This window comes from Cyprinodon tularosa, unplaced genomic scaffold, assembly GCF_016077235.1.
Source record: "Cyprinodon tularosa strain WSP-4 unplaced genomic scaffold, ASM1607723v1 ctg2, whole genome shotgun sequence".
NCBI lineage: Eukaryota > Metazoa > Chordata > Actinopteri > Cyprinodontiformes > Cyprinodontidae > Cyprinodon > Cyprinodon tularosa.
The window spans coordinates 2,803,098-2,826,028 of record NW_024038733.1 but is presented as its reverse complement, the minus strand read 5'-3'; the positions used below and the strand labels follow the sequence as shown (position 1 = coordinate 2,826,028).

At 37.2% G+C, this 22,931-nt stretch overlaps 1 protein-coding gene across 2 annotated transcripts; it reads right to left on the bottom strand.

The window, feature by feature from the left end:
• Positions 1-1,432: 1,432 nt before the first annotated feature.
• On the bottom strand, positions 1,433-21,178 carry si:dkey-17m8.1 (C-Jun-amino-terminal kinase-interacting protein 4). 2 transcript variants are annotated; one of them, XM_038284428.1, is made up of 28 exons: positions 21,047-21,178; positions 19,075-19,466; positions 18,764-18,958; positions 18,442-18,562; positions 17,287-17,357; positions 15,623-15,687; positions 15,357-15,429; positions 14,577-14,746; positions 14,185-14,459; positions 12,302-12,359; positions 9,861-10,013; positions 9,714-9,756; positions 9,498-9,625; positions 9,317-9,370; positions 7,600-7,740; positions 6,789-6,921; positions 6,578-6,664; positions 6,454-6,501; positions 6,177-6,318; positions 6,017-6,059; positions 5,830-5,910; positions 5,671-5,738; positions 5,437-5,585; positions 4,167-4,338; positions 3,911-4,024; positions 3,742-3,840; positions 1,937-2,026; positions 1,433-1,855 (listed from the first exon to the last, which is right to left on the bottom strand). In XM_038284428.1, exons 2-28 carry the CDS (start codon positions 19,171-19,173, stop codon positions 1,737-1,739), a joined length of 2,991 nt encoding a protein of 996 aa, XP_038140356.1. In that variant the 5' UTR covers positions 19,174-19,466; positions 21,047-21,178; the 3' UTR covers positions 1,433-1,736. The 2 variants fall into 2 exon arrangements, with proteins under 2 accessions (XP_038140356.1, XP_038140355.1); XM_038284427.1 differs by having other exon boundaries at positions 21,023-21,172.
• Between the last annotated feature and the right edge of the window lie 1,753 nt (positions 21,179-22,931).

Genomic DNA, 22,931 nt, shown 5'->3' with positions numbered 1-22,931 from the left:
CCATTGATGCATTTTACCTTAATTGAATCAAGTTTATCATTAAATTCAAATCAGTTTATTCATACAGCAGTAATTACCAACACGTAATCTTTAAAGGGTCAATTCAATCAAATCATCCAGAAAGATTGGTTAAAAGTTCTCCATCTAAGGAAACCCCCATGATTACATTAGGTCACTGAATTTGCAGCAATCTCTCACACCGACCTCACACACACACACACACACACACACACACACGACAGTGGGGAGGAAAAACTCCCCTTTAACAGGAAGAAACCTCCAGCATAACCAGGGTCAGTGTGAGCGCCTTTTGCCGAGGCTGACTGAGGGTTCAAGAAGACAGAGTCAGACACACAAATGCAACATAAAAGCAGGGATCCATGAAGTTTCCTTGTTAAATAAGGTGATAGTAAACTAGCACCATAGATGGCCACTATAGGGATAACTCAGGATAACCTGAGCTACTCTAACTATAGGAGTTATTAAACAGGAAAGTTATAATCTTAGTTTTAAAGTAGATAGAGTGTGTACCACTCGGATTAAAACTGGTAGTTGGTTCCACAGGAGAGGAGCCTGATTACTAAAAAAGGAGAACTTTAAATTCAACTTGGGAATTAACAGAAAGCAAAATGAAGGGAAGAAATATTAGAATAAATATTACCTCTTTTTAAAAGTTTGTTAGAACATCGGTTTCAGCATTTTGGATAAACTGAAGGCTTTTACTAATATTGTGTTAAAATCCTTCCTGATTCCTTCCTGAAAGAATTACGATTGCCAGTCTTGATGTAACATACATAAAGTAGTTTTGCTGAATCACTGCTGGACAAATTTCATTTTTTTTTTTTCTCCACAATATTCTCATTTGTGAGGAACGTGTATATGCGTTAGCATGGGAACATAAGATAATTCAAAATGACCAAGACGATTTTTATGATCAAAATCTGTATAAGGTTTATTGAGAACACAAACTTAAGTCTTTCCAAGAAAAGTAAGGGGCCTCTGTGACTGACACACTTGCTCAAACTTGTAATGCCACATGAATACTATACATAAACATTAAAGAGTATCTCTTCCTGATTTAAGAGAAACTTTTAGACATTAAACATTTTTATTATTAGGCAAAAATCTAAGATAAATAAATAATTTTTGAGAAGAGATTCAAAAAGACATTTTACAGAGACATTTATAAGGTTTTATGCAAGTTTGAACCACTGCAGGAAAACCTAAGAGTACTGGGATTAAAGCTAATACTAATTCCATCACATGTAGAATAGACACCGTACTTTAAATCCCCAGTTTGAATGCAGCATCTAAAATAGTATGAATTGATTGTCTTTGTGCTTAAAGAAGTAAACCCGTTTCCAGTATGTTGTTAAAGTTATGAAGACAGCACCTTTAACAGCAACCACATCAAGTTCAGCTCGATCATCCACAGATGAAGAAAACCAAAGATCTGCAGGATCATTGTTTGTGCAAAAGTCCATCAGATGGATACAACATATTAAGCTCATAACTGACCAAACAGAAAAAAAAAATATAGAGAGGCAGACACAATAATCAAAGCAAAGGAAACAAGCAAGGTATAGGATGTAAAAATATAAAATACGTATCTGAAAACATCCTTTTATTGTTGCTACAGTGAGATTTTTGTTCATTTAGTTCCACTATTGTCCCTTCTGGTACTGTAAATGTCTCTTTCACCTCATCCATCAAACGGCGATTTGTGAGCTGAACAGTCAGAGAGCAGGGCTGGGCACTGAGGGGGTTGGAATCTGCCAGATGATCATGTGACTACGTTCAGACCGCTGTGGTGTCGTCTGAGACACCTCATTCGATTCATCGCTTGCATCATCTCCTGAAATGTTACATTTGTTAAGCAGTGTTTCAGTATTGATTATACCTCTTATTAATGAGTCGGTTGTAAAATTTAACTCACCAATTCGGAAATTAATGTAGCCCTCCCCTCCACTGAGGATGTGCAGAGCAGTAGTTACATGGCTGCTGTCAGGAGAGGTGATCAAACAGCCTTAGGACATAAGCAGAAAAGGTTCATTGCATTATCCCAGGAAAAAGGATATTAACAGACTCTATAAGTCATTTCATTTAGGAAGTGTTTAACTTTTAATTGTAAGAAAACTTAAGGGGACTGATGGGAAAATAAATGCATTTCCTGAATTTATTGTTTCAGAAATCCAGATAGCTTTTTTCCAGAGTCAAGTTTATACCATAGGTCACTGCATAAACCCACTGTGGTCAGTAACAGGGTTAGTTTAACTTATCCTAAGTGCATCATTCATTTCAGATGAGACCCGAGATGAGGAAAGTATGAGAGATGCCATGTCTTTAACTGGAGGAGTAACATCTACAGTGAGTTGTAGAGGTTAGAGAGCAAAAGCTCATTATGTTCAATGGGATTAGAAGCATTTTAATTTGAGATTCATTGATGTTTTAACATCACAGTTTTTGCCACGGTCAATAATATATTTCAATGCATTTCAACCAAAGATCCCTCAAATTACACGAGGACAGGTTCTTTGTGCTTCAATCCATTTTTATGCTAAAGGTTAACTGTCTGGGATGTAATCATTAAATCAAACCATTACTATGCAGCACTGATGCCCTTCAGATTAACTATGTGTTTATGACGTCAGGGTGTTCTACTGGTGGAGTGGGGAGTGTCCCTACCTGCTGTGGGGGACATGGTGATCTGAATCCAGACTGGAATAGGAGTGTTCAAAATTAATTTTCCCCCCCTCTAATCACTGAACAGCTTAGGTTTTGTTTAATACCATTTTTCATTGGGCCTTAGCAGACAGGAAAGTTCCAAAAACATTTGGTGATACATTTATTTCCTCACATTAGGGTCAATTCAAGGCTTCTCATTTCCTCCTGTTGCCATGGTGAATCATATTATCCACCTTCCATTGATCAGGGCTTATGCCTGTGCTCACCCTGAACTGTGTGCTGAATTAAGTCATAGTTAAGTTACCTTGTTGATGTCACCTGTTCTGAAACCGAAAATCCTGAATATCACAAAAGCAAGGAATTTGACTCATTATAACTGCTCTCTATTCGGACGAGATTCACCCAACTTTTTTTGCAAAAGATGTCAAGCTGTTAATGAGTTTCACCAAAAGGACGCCTCACTTGACTAATGCAAGACAGGTTCAAATAATCAGTGTTGTGACTCACATGAGAAGACAGTGTACAGTTAAAGGTATAGTGGAAGGTTTTTGCGAATTTTTGAAAAGGCACTCTGTTTAAGAGTTGCTGTTTGCATCGCTCATACAAGCTTACCTTCCAAAAGAAGATTTGCAATTTTTCCACTATGTCAGAATCACCACCAGTAAGTGGAAAATGGGATGAGCACATGGGACGGCCTTATGTAAACATCACCAGATAATTGGTAGAAAGCTAAGAGGAGTTCAGAAATGTAACTGACAGTAAAAGGCAACTACTGTTGCCATTATTGGAACCAGCAAAATGTAAACCATGAACAATCACAGACAATGAAAGCATACAGGTTCACACATAAATAAAACTTCAGAGAAAACTTACCAGACTAAAAAAATAAGAACCATAAAAAAAAACTGTTTTTGTGTACCGAATGTACCGAAAAGATTCTGCAATAATTTTCGAACAGAAACATAATTTAGTGTCTTGATTTGAAGATCAGGCAAGCCACAAAGATGCCTTGAAAGAAAGCATGCTAGGCTGCAGTATTAGCTTCTTATATCTTACCAGGTGCAGGAATGATGAATTGGACAGCTTGTCTGTGTCCATGGTAAGAGAGCTGGACTGATGCAGTGGAACAGTACGGGATGGAAACTTCCTCTGATGCTGTAGACAGTTTTTTTGTTAACACTTGAGTCCATTTCTAACTGTGTTAAATGTTTTTGATTTCACATACTTATTGACAGGGGGATGGAGAAAATGGCACCGCCCCCGGTGCCCACCCAGAGACGACCAGAGATGATGGAGAGGGAGGAAATCTGGAGTGGTGAGAGTGTCACGTAGGACTGGCCTAAACAAACAGATGTGACAAAAAGAAAAGGCAAATTAAAAGTTTTTAAATCAGAAATTAAAACTAGAAAACTGCTGCCTTATAACGAGAAAACATTTGCAAAGTTTACATAAAAATCCCAAACAAAAAATAGTACGAGTACCTAATGTTTTAGTGACCACAGATGTAAAGTCAACTTCTTGCAGTGGCCTTCCAGTTGACCAATCAAACAGTCTTATAACTGGGTCAAGTCTGCAGGACGTCCAAACTCCACTCCCCCCAGCACACAGGAAACGCACCTGCTGTTCCATGCACTCTGATACGGAAAAGACTTGCTGTGCAGAAACATGAAAAATAATGATTGCAAATCCAAAAGAGCATGTTGGAATATACATGCAGAATACTGTGCAGGATTCCTGAATCATCCCTTGTTTCAAAGACAATTTTCTTCACACTTATGATACGTTTATTCATTTTACTCCACTGATAACCTGGTTTGAAATTGAATGATCTTCTTTTTTCAAGCTACTTAACTCTGACCTTTGAATATAATTTAAGCATAAAAATATTTCTAAACCCAGAAAATAAAGTTAGTAAATAGTTAAATAAGGAACCCAAACCTCACTGTATTGTATTATAACTATTTTGTTTTTTCCTTTTTACTGGAAACCATATCAACATTTTAAAAAGGCCTGGCAAGAACCCTGAAGGATAATCTGTGCATGGAGCCTAGGATTAGCGTGATGGCTAGGAATCTTTCACACCTGAAAGACTTTTAGCTCATTACTAAAGATACAAAGCAAAAAGATGATGCAGAGGCAAGGGATTGATTGTAGTAAAGAACAGTAAAGCATTTTTTTGCCATGTCTACTGTTAAAGATTTGAATATTTTGAGATGCTACAGTGCTGGGGTAACAGCATCAGAGAAAAGAATAAAAAGCGCCAAAAGCTGATACAGAAGGTTGTCTCTGTTCTAGGAACTCCTCTAGGACCTCTCGAGATGATTTCACAAAGAGTTCTTTGTAAAGTGAAGAAGATTATGGACAACAGTGAGCATCCTATTCATCAGACTATTAAAAAACATCAGCATCTTTACTCAATAGACATACAAGATCAGAATAATGATTCGGGAAAACAGATTCATTTCCTCACATTTTGACCGTCTTCAGAGAACTTTTTGAAACATCAAAACCAAAAAAACAAAGCTGACTCCCTAAGAACTATTCGCTGAAAACCTGATGCCTCTCTGGTTGCGTGTCAGGACTTTTACTGTTGATGTTTTCTACTTCCAATACAGATCTCTTTCAGATACTGTTTATCTGTTGAGGATGGGTTTTATTTACATTCCCAACCCTGGAAAATATTTACCTAGATTATCTTTAAAACCTAAGAAGAAACTCAGTTTCCTACAAGAGAAAATTATTGTTTCTTACCTCTACTTTCTTGTTTTCAGTGTCTACAATATGGACTTTATTCCAGTATCCAACCCATAGACGAGCACCTTTTGCGAGGCAGCAGCGGATGGGCTGCAGATGATTTGCTCCAAGAGGCATCACAGAGTGAGGTTGCAGATTCCATCCGTCTGTGGATTGAAGGGCAATACATTTCATGATTTCCATCAATAAACTTTAATTCCATAAAATATGCAAAACCAATACACAGATTACCTGCAGTTTGAGAAAAAAATGCCAGACTACCATCAGCTAATCCGGCAATAACCTGATTGTTGGAGAACCTGTGAGGTCAAGTTGACACAGAGTAGACCCCTTTTGAATACAATCTTTAAAGAGATGCTAATGTACAAATAAAGAGCAGCATGTACTCACGTGAGTGAATATACACCCTCTAAGAGAGACACAGTTTGTACACAGCGCCTTCGGTTTGCCAAAGCTGGATATATTTGGATACTACAACACAAAGAAAAGATGGTGAAAAAAAAAAAAAAAACTTCTTCAAAAGGCCGTTATAATGTGTTACATGTGGAACATATCTGCTTTTTTCAGTTGATGCTACCTTCCTTCCTGTGTTCCAATCCACACAGTTCCTGCTGTGTCTTCTGAAAAAATAAAACCAGCAAGATTGTGTCAAAGGAAACTGAGCGAACATTTGGTGATAAATGGAGTCCTAATAAAACTCAAGCAAAACAGCAGCAGCCAAATGATCCAGGACTGACCTATGGGGGGCACGGCACAGATGCAGAGGACGGGGGCAGTGGGAGGGAGGCTGAAATGGTCCAGTACTGTGTTGGACCGTGCTGGGTCAATCACTGTGATTTCACTGCAGGATGCAGGACCCGAAACAACCCAAACAGAACACTGAGCAGAGCAGGGCGGATGCACAGCGTGGAAACATGACTCAGTTTGTGTTTGTGACGTTAGTTATGACAGAGTGATGATGTATCATTAGACGATGACTGGGGTTGCATTTAACCAGGATGTTGGCAGACTTACTGTGGCTTCTCCAGAGATATCAGGAGTGACTGCAACAGCGCAATTGAGCTGGAGAAAGGAAAACAAAATGAAGTCAGAAGGTATTTTTATTCCAAAAGTGTGATGTAAATTTTTGTGGGTTTACCTTAGCAGTGGAGTCTCTTTGGTCCAAGAGTCTGAGTTGGATCAGAACAGGTACATCTTTAGGCTCTGATACAGGCTCCCCTGACTCCTGAAATAATCACATTTAATCCTACAGTTAAAGCGCACATCTAACTACCTGGATTTTAAGTGCTAGCATTATGATTAGGCAGTTAGGAGAGCAACAGATGCTCATAAGGCAGTCTGAGGAGTACCCGAGTGTTTGCCAGTGGCAAGCTCCAGCCGTGTATGTGCCGCTTTCCTAGGCTTTCCCAAACGTTGGAGCGGATGTCTCTGTACAGTTCCCTCCTTCGCGCACGTGGTGAAACACCAGCGGGAGCAGCAGATCTGAAGAAAATGCTGCATGGTTCTGATCTCTTGACAAGTAAAATCTCACATTCTTAAAAAAAATTTACATATAGCACAAATACAGAGATGCAGAAGATATCCTTCTTCAGGATGTGTAAGAGCTACCAGGCTGCATTATCAGCTAAACTCTTTAATGGAGATGCTGTTAATGAGTGATCAAGCCCCAACTTTGCTTTTTTCATTATTAGTGAGGTATTTCTAAACTGAGCTAAATAAAGCACAAAGATGTGGAAAACCTCTAAAAGGAAAGGGCTAAAAGGGAGAGCAAAACTTTCAGCAGGAAAACAGGAAGGCTAAACAGACTTCAGCAAGTTGGGTTGTTTTTATTCTTTAGAGCTTTGAACCTGTGCCAATGACAGAAGATAATAGATTTGAAAATGTTGTCCATCACTTGGAAAAGTGATAAACATGAGCTTAAAACTGCTGAACGCTTCTGTAAGTCACTAAATATACTCATGCTTCCAGTAAAAATTCATGACTGTTAAGTTAACTGGTAACTTCAAACTGCTCTTCAGTATATTGATGGTTGTTTTTCCTGTGCATCTTTGGGTTGGACTTGTGACGTTTATGGGGTATATGTAATGACAACTGGAGATAGACACCTGATATAAATTTGTCTCTGGAATAATGCAAATAAAATTTAAAAAATGTGCTTACTCAGCCTGGGTTTTGTTAATGGTTGGTAGCTGTGGAGACCCCAGAGGGGAGCGGTTAAGTGACGAGGAAGCTGGTTGGACAAATTTAGAAGTGGGAGGAGGTACCAGTGGCTGCTTGGTGAGGCCAAACAAGCGGTTGAACCTAAATGCAAAGAGAATAAAAGGGAAAATAAAATCCAATAAAGAAACATCAGTATCAGAAACACAACACAACCTGTAACCACATAGTGATTCGAATTAATAGTTTTGTTATACCTTCAGTTTTAGACTTCAAGCTTTAAGAAGCAGTTGTTGGAAAGCCTAAATTTCTGACAGCTCCACATTTTGTGATGATCCTTAACAATATTTTATAAATGCATTTAGTGTGCGCTTCTGTTTTTGCACATGGTGATCCTATATTGACAGAGTGTATTACCCAAATTCAGTCTTTGCAGTCTTTCAAAGTGTAAACAAATTACTCAATTGTCTGACTGGTGATGGTGTATGGTTAAAAAAAAGATCTGCATATCTATTTTTAAAGTAACCTTGCTTGCAAGTAATTTTCACTGTATTTGTGCATTTTTACTGAGGCCGAGAGCGGTCGTACTCAACTTTAGATTTTTTCCTTTGCCTTCTAGAGAAAACGACATAACTACCTCATTATCACGGCTTAACAAGTAATTTTTTTCTCCACATAACAAGATAATTATCTTATTATCACAGGAAAACAGTTACTGATTTCTCGAGATAACGAGATGATTAACCTGTATGAGTTATAAATTAGGCTAGCCAACAGCCCTGGATTCCCATTCCATCCATGCCTGCTGTGCCCGTAGTTTTGCAGTCACGGTACCTTGTGTGTGCAAATAATATTTTTTTTAGTTTTCTATTTCTTTTCATTAATTGTCAGGTCATGGAGGATGATTGGATTGCATGGATTACAGCAGAAAGAAATCGGAATATTTTTTAATTAATTGTGGGAGTTAATGCATCTTATACCTGTTACAGGCGTAACACTGGGGCTGTTCAGAAAACACCAGAAGCTAAGGCGCCGGGGTCATAGGTCTAACCAACAACTTCGGATTATTTACAGAATTACACATAGGCTGCCATGACTTGAAATAAAGCACAAAGATCCTCTCCCTCTTTTGTGGTATTGAAAGAAGTAATCAGTTTTAACACACATCAATCATCTCGTTATCACGAGACGAGGGCTTTCTAATGAGAAAACTATCATCTTGTTATCACAAGAAAACGGCTTTCCTTATCTTTAGATAGGGAGAAAATTAATTTGTTTTCTCGAGAAAACCACCGTGAAAAAGTATCTGAGGGACACGGCCGCTCTCGGCTTCCGTACGTTTTACACACAACTGTCCCAGGTTAATAGTGTGTAGAACTAAACTTGACCGCCATCTTATCCATCTTAATAGGTTAAAAATTAGCCTTGAGGGTGGGACACATATCACGTAATAAAAATTTATTTCCTTCAGTTTTCCATACCGCATATTACTGTCATATTTTACCACAATCACAGCTTAGGAAAAGGCTGATTTGGCTATCTGAGGGATATTTGTGTGATTTCATTAAAGCAATGCAGATTGAAAACGTGGGGATCATGTCTGCCAGGTTATTGATATCAAACTCTTGGATGAAGCTGCACTTCAGGTGATAAAATTATGGGTGTATAAAATGTTTCAATAAATACATTAAACCAGTAAAAGCAGATAGATGGATATTACTTTTTCCAAATACTGGATCTTCTCTCCTCTGTAAGCTTCTCCACTTTTGTTGCTCTAAAAAGAGAGAAAAAAAAAGGTTTTCATAGAGGAACAGGATGAAGTCTGCATACAGATATGTAAACTGTTTATTAAAGCTTTGAATTCAGTAAAAAAAAAAAAGAAAAAAGAAAAATGAAATCACCTGATTGTCTGACTGTGTCTCAGAGCCTCCTGTAGCTCAAACAGACGCTGCTTATACTGGTTCTTCTCCATGACCACACGGGCCATTTCGGAGCGAGAGAAGGGACGCATGGTTGTGGGCACACTAGCCTGCAATGGAAAAGGATCAAAGATTTTATTTAAAAAAAAGGATCATAATTTACAATGCATATTTACTGAATACAAGATATTTCTTTACATCAGCATCCTCAGGCTGGCACCTGTCCAGCTCTGTCCTGAGTCTATAAGAGACAGTGATCAAAGAGGATAGAGTATGTTTCAGTAAAACAAGCTGAAGGTCAAACATGTTCGGAAATAAGTGAAACATCTATAGCGCATTCTGCACCTCCTGATTTCCTCCTCCTTCTCCTTCAGCCGTCCCTCCACATGTGCCACCGTTTCCTGAAGTGTCGCCACTTCCAGGTTGAGGGCAGAGCGATCGTCGGTCAGCTCGACCACCCGGGATATCAGAGCCTTACGAGCAGCTTCAACTGACTCACTAAAGACAGACAATTCAGATTAGACTTTTATGGGATTATTTGGAAACTGGCACAGAAAATGCTTGAGGCTGTGAAAGTAAGTATGCTCTCAAGACTTTAAACATGACACAAAACTTGGCTTCTAAATAAGCAGAACAGAAAATAAATTTTGTCAGATTAGCTCTTTTTCACTCTATGGCATCTTTGCTGTATCAATTTGGACCAAAGTATTAAGTTTTGGTGCTATTTAACATTTTTCCTACCAATATTTGTCAGCTCAACAAATGACCATTAACGATATATTCGTGTAGGTTAATATTGTTAACGAGCTGTGAACACTGCTAAAACCCAATAAGGCAAACATGTCTGTTTTCTTGTCAGAAATTTATGTTCCATCAAGTGGAAATAGTTTCCTCTTATCCAGTTCTTCTGACTATGTTATGAGACATTAACGTTTTTTGATTGTTATTCATTTGTTTATCTGAATGGGCAATATCAAAGAGACTGAAAACTGGGAAGAAATCGATTTGGCAATATATTGTGATTTCCGGCTGCCTGATAAAATGTCAATGTTTCAGGTTCGAATATCGATTTAAAAAAAGAAATAAAATTATCTAAACCTGTGAGGGAAAATGGGCTACCTCTGTACTGCCACTCTGGTAGATGGCGCTGTGGAGCACCTTTGCTGTGTGCTGTATTTTTGTAGTTAAGGCAGCCATGGTAGAAGACAGACTGACTCAAACTCCAAACATGGATTTTGAAGAACATATACAGCTTGCTTTTTTATCTATATATTTAATTTTGATAGCTGGGTAAAATATCACAATATATATATATATATATATATACACAGTAGCAGCCATTAAAAATTCCCCAAATTTCCTTTTTAAACATCAACCTTTGTACTAAAATAATCTTTCTGTCATGATTTATGGACATTAAGATCTGAAGAGAAGCCTCAACTCCTGGTCAGACCCTGTAATTTAGTGAAAGGATGGAGTCGCAGGGGAGTAGGCTGCCATTTGGCTGGTGTTTGACTGGGAAGGGCCATTTTGAACGGCTGTTATGGTAGTGATAATACAATATGGTGATTAATACTGTATCATGACGCATGTATCGTATTGCAACATACATGCCAATACTTTAAAAAACTGAAAACTTGAGCAGAGATTTTTTTATTTTATGAAAAACACACAGCTTTACTGGAGGAGATTTTTTTTTCTTCTTTTTGTTATAATCAATGTTGCAGATGGAGCTGACCGTAAACCCACTTTAAAAAAAGAAACTGCCTCTCTCTAGTTCTGGATTGTCGATAGATTTGTCTAAAAGCCCAACCTTACAAAGTATCCTACATGAAATAGAAATTATTTTTAGAACACATAACTTTTGACACGTCTGTTCCAAAGAGCACAAGTCAGTCAGAAAAAAGGGTAGGTTCCTGTGTGGTGAATTTGATTTTAAAGATGTACCATTGACTAAGTATAAGAAGTAAAAAGCAGTTAAATTGTATTTCTTTTAAACTTTTGTATCATATTTTATCTACGAGTATCCCATATCACCCCTAAAGTGGCTATTTGTAAAAAAAAATAATAAAGAACTGAGCATTGTTTTTAAAGACCAATGTAAATAGGAAGAATAATTCTATTAACTAACTCCACTTGCAAAGAGGTGAACACACATGCTGCTGACCGGTCAGCTGAGAGCAACTAATGAAGGCCGATTGGAGTGTCCCGGTTTAGAAGGATTCCCAATTGGCTGGTCTGTCAAGCCGAACCAGCCCAAGGGCAGACATGGCTGCAGGCGGATCAGCACGTCTTACTGGGTCAGGCTGTTAGTTTGCATATTAAAGGGAGATATTAAGGTTGCCTCCAAATACAGAAAAAATAATGAAGAAAATAGGAGTGGGTGTAATTAAGAAAGAGTCAAAGAAGGAAAAGGACATGGGAGCAGCAAAGAAGATAAAAAAAACTCTTTGCATGAGCACCTCTTGACAGTTAGAGGAATATAAAAACCCTTTGAGAAATCTGAAAGATAATACAAATATTTTCTTTTTTTTTCTCAAGATACCAAGCCATTTGCAGGATTTCTTTTTCTGCTCTGAAAACGTTGCCATAAATGCACCAATAGATGGATTTGTTGATGTGAAAATGTTGGTTGAATGGCAAAGCTAGCAGTTCTCCTTTTGCTCTGTAACAAGTGTTTGTAGAGAAGCAATTAACCCATGTGAGAGAAAATCTGAAAATACTTTAAAAAAAAAAAATCATACCAAAGCAACTGTGAACACAATGTATGTAAATGTGGAACTCACTAGAGGACTTTCAATTCCTCAAACTGGGCAAGAATCTCCTCAAACTGATCGCCACTGCCTAAAGAGACAAAGGAAACAACACATTTTGAAGCAAAACTCTGATAACAGCAAGCTGTGGAATGCCTATAATCTGTGTGTCAAGTTTAGTATACATAAGTAAACGTTTATTAAGATTTAGTGCTTTGGCTACTGTAACAAAGTGAATTATTTTTTAAACAAGTCACGTGATTTGACGTCACATCAGGAAGTCAAACAGTCGGCTCTGTGTGGAGGATAGGTAGTTATCATGTAGAGTCTACGTGTTTTTGAGTTGGGTAGAATTTTGAGATTGTTTATTGATCATAAACATAACCAAAGTATTGCGTTTGTGGAGGACGAACAAACTCGGCTGAAATGTATAAAACTTGTCCCCTCAGAGGGACTGAGATGCCACTGCTGTTCCACGGTTGCAAATCTTACTAGCACAGACAGCTCAATAAACAGGAGATCCCACACACACCTGCTAGTGGACGGCTGATTGGGATAGATATGAATGAGGGAGAAACTTTAAATAAATGAAAGAAAACCAGATATTTTCTGTGTGGCGGCAGTTTGGACAAAAAGCAGCGGACATGGCATACTGGCAGCTAGTGTTTCCTACTGCTTGTTACCTGAGATTCTGCGCTTTGGTCTTTTTTCTACTTCTAAAAACAGATCACTATAGAAAAATTTCTCAGTAGTATGTTTGTGGTCAAGAAAAATAGCAGGATATTGCTGGACTAAACTACCATTGAGAAATGCCTCCACTAACTCCAGGCTGCTATTCTTTGGCCATTAATTCTCCACCCGCTCTCTCTGCTCTCTTAGGCTACGTTCACACTGCAGGCCTTGATGCTCAATTCTGATATTTTTGTGAAATCCGATGTTTTTTGCGTTGCCTTTCATATTTCCAAATATATGCGACTTGTATGTGATCTCCTGTGTGAACTGCAGTCATAGAATGCAACTGTCCCGCATGCGCAGTAGAGGATGCAATGACGTCACAGGCCAGCGTGCTCTGTGTTTATGGAAGTAAACATAGATGGTAGTACCGGCGCGCATCTAGCTGTCTTTTCCAACCATAAAAACTCAATCTTTTCACATGGTTAAACATAAATACTGCTCTCCGCATCATCATCTCCCACGGTTGTTTTTCTTGCTGCTTCTGTGTAGCAAGATGCAGAATAGTGGCCTTTGTCGGGTATTAATGGCGTTCAGGTTGGATTCATCCGACCTGGCCGTTCAGACACAGGTTGGATTTGAAAAGATCAGATTCGTATCGGATTCAGGACCACATAGCCAAGTGGCCTGGGTCGGATTGGAAAAAAATCGGATCTGTGTCGTTCAGACTGCCATGAAAAGATCAGATCCAACTCACATATGGGGAAAAAAAAAAATCGGATTTGGGTCGCTTCAGGATGCAGTGTGAACATAGCCTTAGACGTCCAACAGGCTCATAGTTACAGGGTTCTGTCCCATCATATGTCAAGTTGTACACATTTAAACTCTTATTGTCTGGACTAGCATTACTATCCATTGCTTACTGGTGTAAAGCTAAGTGGACTCCCCAACTTTACGTCACTTTTGGTGCCCGTTTTAAATAAAAGAAAGCCTGAATAGTTCATATTTAAGTATATTTTCTTATATATTTTTCTAGAATGATAAAAGTGAAAGTTCTAACCTGCAATCTGCTCTTTAAGGTAACTGAGGTAACAGTGTCAGCTCTAATGCCTACATCCAACTGTAATCCACCCCCCCCCCCACGAAAAATGCTACTTTTATGTTAGCATTATTTGTTTCTCATCCCAAATGCACAGTAAAATATAGTGAAGCTTTTAAAAATGAAAAAAAAAAAACATGATTACCTCTAATGCTGGTGCCTTGGTCAACGCTCTCTAAATAATCTCGACTCAGTTCTGACAGTTCGGAGAACACAGAGTCTGTGTTGCGGAGGTCCCACTCCACGCTGTCCTCCTCATCCATCTCATCCCCTTTTTCCTCCTCCTCCTGGTTCTTTTCCTCCTTTTCTTCTCTCTTTATCTCTCCCACCTGCAGCTCATCCAAGTTACCCATCTCATCCACCAGGCTCCTCTCTACTTCATCTTTCAGCGTCTCGTCGGTTTGAGATTTTGCAGGGGTGCTATCCAGGACAGTAAGTCAAGGAGAGAGAAATGTTTTTTGACTAATAATCACATGCCTCTGAGGCTCTCTGCTCAAATCCCATAGGCTCATTAACCAACTCATTGTTTAGGGTTACCTTGCTTTTACACAGCCGTGAAACCGTGTCAGCTCAGGTGTTGAGCTTATTATGTCGATGACAAACTGATCCGTAGCAGGTTTTACAGTAAAATCAATTACTTTTTCTTCCTTAGTCACTAAAGCTTCAAGAACAGGTGGACCAGAGTTTGAATGTGGTCTCTGAACAATCTGAGACAAAGCAGCAAGAAACAACAGTTAGCTACAACCAGCTCAGAGCGTAAACAATGGATATGAATATACTTATAAGACTCTGAAAAATGTGGCACACCATTATTTCTAACCCCATTTTACTGAATAGCACTAAATAAAATAAAGCATAACCTGTCACTTTCAGAAGTCTTAAAAGCAATAATAGAATTCCCTTTGTGTGTAAAATAAATCTTAAGACTGCTCTGTAAAACCTTGGAGCTTTCATAGAGGACACTGGAGAACAGCTTTGGGAAGGGGCAGATAAGACAGGACAGACGGAAAGTTACAGAGAAGTTTAAAGCAGGTTGCATTCTAAGGCAGTGACTGACCATTAGCTATTTTGTGAAGAAGAATAAAAGGTAAAGATTTCAGTCAAAAGATGAGCCAAACTTTCAAGGGACTTGCAGCTGAAAATGCATTAAAAAAAAAGTAAAGATTCAGGGTGACTGAAGACTATTTGTAAAAAAACAAAAAAACAAACAAAAAAAAACGAGTTGTTTTCATTCCTTGGGTTAATCTTTAACATAATAATCAAATATATCAGAGAGTCAAGGGGTGTGAATACCTCTCTAAGTTGTTGCATACTCACCTTCTCATTAACAATGGGAGCAGATAACAATTGCTGAGATGGAGAGTCTGTGTTCTTGGAATGAATGTGATTCCTATAAGCAAAATGGAGTAAATGTAAAAAAAACTGAAAGCAGAAACAATAGTATAATTTTATATATAGATAAGCTTGTAGTAGTGAAGCCTTTACGTGGTGATAAAGCTGCTATCATGGATTATTCATATGTTTCCTGCAAATGACACTGAGCACACTACACTGGCTTTCAAGAAAACAGAGCTGTAAACAACCTTAGAGGAGAATCCCTTTCAGAGTCCTTCCTTTTATCCAGAAGTTCCCGATACAAGTTGGTCAACTAAGGAGAGAACATGAATGACATGTTAGAAAGAAGACATACCTACGTTCAATGGTGGTACAAATATAAACTGAACTGAACTCAAGTTCCCAAGTTAAACACAATTAGGAATAATTGTTAAATCAGCATTGTTCATCTGAGGCAGAATGCTATCAAGTAGTAAAATACATCTAAAAAGATTGCAATGTAACTTTGCAGACAGACCGATGTTTTATTGAAAAAACTAACAAACTACAAATTGCACCTTGGCCAGATGTTTAAAAGGCTTTCATCTTGGCTTAACTTTGCTGGTTTGGGAATATTTTCTTTTATTTATATATTTTTTTTTACATTCACTAGATAGGTTTTGATTTGCGGTCAAATTGGAATCACGAAAATAAATTTGCTAAACAGAAACACTACAGTTTTTAAAAAACTCACATAAAAAAAAAAAAGTAAGTTTATTCTTTGATGAGGTGATTTTTCAGTCGTATTAAAAAATTTTACATTTTGCAAACCTGCAATGGAAAGTTTTTTTGTTTTTTTTGCATCACATAGGTCACGCAATCTGCAGTTGGACGTATTGTCTTGCAGAAAGATGAAGAGGCCAGAAGTAGTTGGAGGATAATTGCACCCACTAGAGCTGTGGCTGAAAAATTAATAGATCCCCTGTGTATTGATTGAACAAATTTAATCAGATGCTATTAATAGCAATAAATAGTAGCAGATCAAACTTTTAGGGAACTTGTTACAAGAACTTTAATATTTAATATTTGCCATATTTTTTTTCTCTCTATTGTGTCATAATTTGTTTTAAAAAATATTCCAAGTTTGAACCGAGACACTCCAATGCTGGCAACTTCCTTTGTGCAATTTTGACAAGATACACCAAGAAGAAACTTTCCAATTTCCAACTTGGAGACAGAATGTACACACACAGTAACTCTGTACAGAAAACACCAAACCTCCAATGGTGGCCAGAGCATTATTCTACATACTAGCCCTCTGGGTTTGTGTCTTTAGTGTTTTCAGTCCGTCTGATCCAGCTCCTCAGCATCTCACAAAGTGCAGCAGAAGAATGTTAGTGACTCATTTACAGTTGGTTGTAAGGACCAGGGTTGCGAAACACTGAGTAAACTGATATTAAGGGCTCTGAGGATCAGGTAGGCCTTTAACCACACTGATACCAGACTTGAATGTTATGAATTATTCTTCTTATGCTAGTTTATATTTCTCCTTTTGTGTATGTCACATACATATATGTATAGAAACACATAAAAACCTGAAACCAATTCATTTCTGAACCTAGTATCATTGAGGTTTAGAAATGGAGGTATGATTTGAAGAAAACTTGAGGGAAGTGCTGCTGATATGTCTGATGCGACACCATCTACAGGTGTATCTTAGCTTGATATGATAAAACAGCATGAATGAGGAATTTTCTTTGAATTGGAGTTGTTTACTCACAGTATATTTTTAAATATCAGTGCTAGACTCTGCCTCATAAGAACAAGATTTTAAACAAATCTATAAAAGTAATAAACAATCTTCACCCCTAAAGACTATTTATAAATTTCTGTTAAGCATTGCTGATGTATGGGCTGCAAAAGAGTATCTGACCTTGTTGTGAGCATTTCTCAGCGTATTCAGCTCTCTAGAAAGGTTTGCCTTTTGCTCCTCCAAGGCCACCACTGGAAGAAAAGAAGACAAAGTTTTTAATGTCTTTAAAGCCAAAAGAAATTGGGATGCTGCCTAAAATATATGTTTAATCCATAATTTTATATCAATTTTCAATGTAGGGTCACAGGGGGGCTAGTGTCCTTGTATAATGCTCAATGGAAAACAGATAAGAGTACGCCCTGGACAGATTGTAAAACCCATTCATACACACAATTACAACTCAGACCAATTTAGGTCTATTTCAATTTAGAATAAGATAAAGACTTTATCCAACTTTCTTGTAACATATTTGAGACAAATTCAAACCAGGAATATTTGAGGGATAAAAGAAAATCTGCTCCATATGAATACACATTCTTTTATGACTTGGAGTTAGGGTTGTCACGATACTAAACTTTTCAACTCGATACCGGTACTAAGTAAAATATTCGATACTCGATGTCATTTTCGATACCACAAGGATAAAAACAAAGACTCCAAAATTCAACAGAAATTTTTTTCATTAATAAACAAAATACAATAAATAGATAAATAAATACAATAAACAATATTTTGAGGTTGTTTGCTGTGCACAATATTAAGCAAGCTTGATAAAAAACTTATAAAATTAAAATTAAGTGTTCCTTCCTTGGCTATGCTTTGCACACATAATGACACTAGCCAAACCGGTTAAAAAACAAAAATAATTCTCAGCAGCTGCACCTGTTACAAAAAAAGTCTGAAACCGAAAAGTGCACAAAATTATTCAATAACACAGTGTTCAGAAAGTGCATTTTCCTCTGATCTGCGCATAAGATGAATGACTGTTTAGGTGCCACTGGTGGTAGCACTGTATCGATACTTTTGAAAATGAGTATTGTATCCGGATACAACGTTTCAGTATCGATACTTTTTTTGAGTATCGATACTTTTGACAACCCTACTTGGAGTTGCAGAAAATGTGAGTCAATACACACACTTGATAATTCAAGAAATGGCTTCTGCTTGGCTTTACATAAATATTGGCCATTGAGTCTTTTACTGATGTTTCCTTAGTTAAAAAAGACATTGTGAACACAGCCTTCATTTTTTATACCAAAAAAAAAAAAAACTCACCTTGATCAGCCTGCTGTCTTGCCTTCTTCTCCAGAGCTCTCTCTCGCATCTCCCTCTCCTTCTCCCTCCCCCTCATGGCTCTCCTCTCTTGTTCGAACTGGTCATCCAATTCTAGATATTTCTAAAGGAAACCCATATTTAACAACTCAGAAAAACAAGAAAATGAAACCTTATATTTGTCATTTTTGCACAAGTTTTTGGTAATTTGGTGAGATTTAAAAAGCTTTGTTTCTTTGCAAGGACAACCCTAAATATCAAGCAGTTAATAGCCCACCTGAATAAATCTAATCAATCAATTAATGGATTTTGTATCAAGTCCAACCTCCTGACTTTCTTTCCTCAGAGCTTTCTCTGCTTGGTATCTCTCCAGCAGCTCCTCTCGCTCGGCTTTCTCCCTCTCTGCCTCCTCCTCCCTTTCCCTCAGCTGGTTTTTAAAGTTGGCCAGCCCCTCCAGGACCCACACAAATGTGGGCACCAGGGACTCCACCACACCTTCCCCATAGGTCTCAATAACAGTCTATGGTGTTGCAAAGAAGAGAGAGCCAACATGTTTAGCCACATGCAAATGACATTTTACTTACATTTGCATTGATAGTAAAAAATTTACAGAGGACAGAAAATAAAAAAACTTACTTGAAGTTCTGCATAAAGTTTTCCTGCCTCCTCACTGACAATGTTTGGGTCCAGCTCCACCTCCCCAGTCCCACACAGCACTTTTTCTCTGCAGTCCATCAGCTTCTTTGTTCTTTTTTAATACTGTATAGTTTACTATCAAAATGTCCTCCAAATTCCACACAAACAATTTCTCAAACTCTGAGAAAAGTGTTTGAATGCCTTTCCCCCTCAACTAATATAACTAGTCTAGCTAGCTCTCTGACATTTCTGCCAACACCGGCACCACCCATTCTTCACAGCTTTACTCTTGTTGGTAGCTAGGAAGCGCAGCATCCTCTTAGACTGCTGCCTGCAAACTGCTGCTACACTTTTGAGCTTCCATGGTGTAAGAAAATGTTTCAGAGCCCATCCTAAAAAGAAGAAAGGAAACTGATTACTTTTTCTCTATATTTTGATTGAGTCAACTTGTAAAAAAACTGAAGAATTGCAACCATAGGGCTCAACATCAACCAAAGCCACTTTATTGCTAGATAATTATATAGGAAGCATAATTTAACAATCACAGTGTATAGTTACAAAGAATATTTTAGAGGGTTCTTTCATTGTTTTCTAGTGATTTTTGTTAAAAAAAATCTAAAAACACAGATGCTGGTGAGGGTCTCGACATGGAGTAGTGCTAGCCAGGGGTCTGTAGATGCAGGTGTGCCTACTGTCTGCACTGCAGCACTTTGTGATGCAGGATGCCTGAATCTGCAAATTGGATAATCACTTCAGTGAGCCAACTCTGAACTATTTTCAGGGTGACACTTTTCTCTTTCTTGGTATAAACATGAGCCTTTTTAGAAAAGCATTTTTTTTGTTTTGTATGTGCTTTTGTTTGCTCCCCTTTCTCTTTTTACATCTATTGTAAAAAAAAAACAAAAAAAAAACTTTATTTAGTAGCAGTATTTTATCTGACAAGAGATACATTATTATTGTTTTAATCTTCTCATCATCTCTTTTAAGAAAGGGTGGTTAGGTGAGTGAACAGATCTAAACTGAGATCAGAACCCAAAACTGAAACATGCAGTCTTATATAGGGTTGTTACGATACAAAAATTCCAAAATTGGATACTCTTTGTGATTTCTGGTACCAAGGCTAATAGAAAGGACAAGACATTTAAGGCATGAAATCTCACCTTTTCATTCTTAACATTGAACATGAACAGATTCTGTTAATTAAATAAGTGTGCAAATAAATCACCCAAATATCACAGTTTAACAATATTTTAAGGTTGGTTGTTGCATTATATTTTTTTTAATATTCAAATAATCTAGAAATCTAAAATTAACAACAGCAAAAAATATGCAAACAGCACTTGTATTAATAAGTATCGATACCATGCTAACCTAGTGTCATATCCAGACATAGAATTTGAGTATCAATACTTTTTTTGAGTATTAAAGTTCTGACAATAAAAATATTGTAAGAATATAAGTCAATATATATAAGCACTATTATATACTGAGAATTGTGGGTTTTATACACACACACACACACACACACACACACACACACACACACACACACACACACACACACACACACATATACATATATATATATATATATATATATATATATATATATATATATATATACACACACATACACTATCTAGACAGCCACTTGGATTTTACATATCTATCATCCAGAACTGTTCGAGATTATATTTAAAAGCAAACGGTGCGTAAATAACTGGTTGGATCCAGTAAAAGCTGCAGAAATGACTAGTTATCAAAATAAGGAAATAAATGACCCCAGTCTAAATGTCCGACACCCTTTGCCATTCTGTGTGAATAAATCAAGTGACTGACAGTGGACACCTTCAGGACCGTTGGCAGCAAGTTTACAAAGTTGTCACTTCAGCAAAAGAAAAAGAAAAATTAGCCGTGTTGCTAACATATTCAGTAGCTATAGACGTACCTTAACCGCCGATTCTGTACTTACTTTCACTTAAGAAAACGAATATCTCTCAGTTTTGCAAAGTTTTTCTTCGAAAAAGGTGTCAATTACTGAAACCAGTTTTAAGGAAAGGGTTGTTGTCCAATTTTGACGTGCGCTGACTTGTTTTTCAACAAACCAATCAGGGCTTTGATATTATGGACAGTAGCCAATGTGGTTAGAGAAGAGGCGGGACGTGCGTAGTTTTGTTTTCGGAAGCAAAAAAAAATTCTTCCTGAAACTTGAACGATGACACGTGACTTTAAGAGGTTACAGGGGGTAGTCAGGTGATCTTTACAAGTCGCATGCGAACATATCACGTATACGTGAACATAAGCGACTATTCTCGTGTTAGGGCTTTAAAGGAGTATGTTACTGTTTACCACGTTGGAAGTGAGAGCAGTACTAGATAAATGTCAAGATAAACTACAGCAAATTTGGTACGGGTGTCTCCGAGTATTGTAGCCTTTTGTGTAAAATAGCCTTTATTACAATACGCTTAATGTCTCCGTAAAATCAGCAAAACGAAAGGCGGTGAAGAAACACATCAAACAAGGAAAGGAATGTGTCCGAGTGACATTCCTTTTACCTCCGCCAGGGGGAGACAACAACACATTTATTATTTTCATCTGACTTTCTCTTCCTTGATCTTTGAGGTTTCTATTCAATCCTTTTCTTTCCCAACTTTTTGTCCATATCACCTCAATGTGTAGTTATATCAGTTTTTTCATCTTTTACTCAAATTATAACCAGAGGTGGATAGAACAGCCAAGAAATTATTTGTGAATATAACTGCCAGAGCAAGTTTTACTCCAGTATGCAAATAGTGAAAATATGATAATAAAAACAAATTTGAACTTTATTGATATCACATTAGATACTACCATTAAAGCAATTACACAAGTTAGGGTAAAAAAAAATATATATATATTTTTACCAAATACCTAAATTGACCATTAATAGTGATTCCATAAAGTTATTTAAAAAAAAAAAAACAATCCACTGGACTTGATTTCCAAGATTTGGAAATCAAGTCCAGTGGATTGTTTTTTTAAACTTTTACGGAATGACTATGACCTGGATGACTGAGAATCTTCATCAGCTTAATAGTGATTGTTTTATTAACAATCATTTGTATTTGAAATAATGTTTCTCTCTCATTTTTTAAGAGACAGAACAATAGAATATCAAATTTCAGGATGGCCTTTGGACAGCCTTCTTTGCAAGCAAAGTAAAAAGCACCATTATTTTGCAACGCTGATCTCGATATTCATTTTACCACCTGACATGAATTTATCAACTGCATTCGTCTCCATGCTGTTCTCTCATTTGGACTGAACTGGATTCCATAATGCTTAAATTATTAGCACCGTTGCACTGCAGCAAAAGGGTCCTTGGTTTGAATCCCAGCCAGGGTCTTTCTGGAAATTCTTCTTTAGCTAATATCACCACTACAGTTGAAGTGAAAGGTTAAAAAAACAGTAAAAAGGTAGGCACCCCAAAGTATGATCATCATCATTATATATATATATATATATATATATATATATATATATATATATATATATATATATATATATATATATATATATATATATACATATATATTCTATTTATAGATGTTCACAGTGAAAAATACAACAAATTATTATGTAATATATTTTATTAAAGTTTTTAGACATAGTTACAGACATCTTGAGTTGTCGTCTTTAGCAAGCAAATTAATGTGGGCTAATGGTCACACATACCTCATAATGAAACTTCATCACTAATATCTTTACTGCTTTAGTAAAATGATACACCCGTGATATATTATCTAATGTTTTCATTTGTTAAACATGGATATATAACCTTTTTGCATTGTGTCTCAGTCCTTTGCCCAGAACTTTTG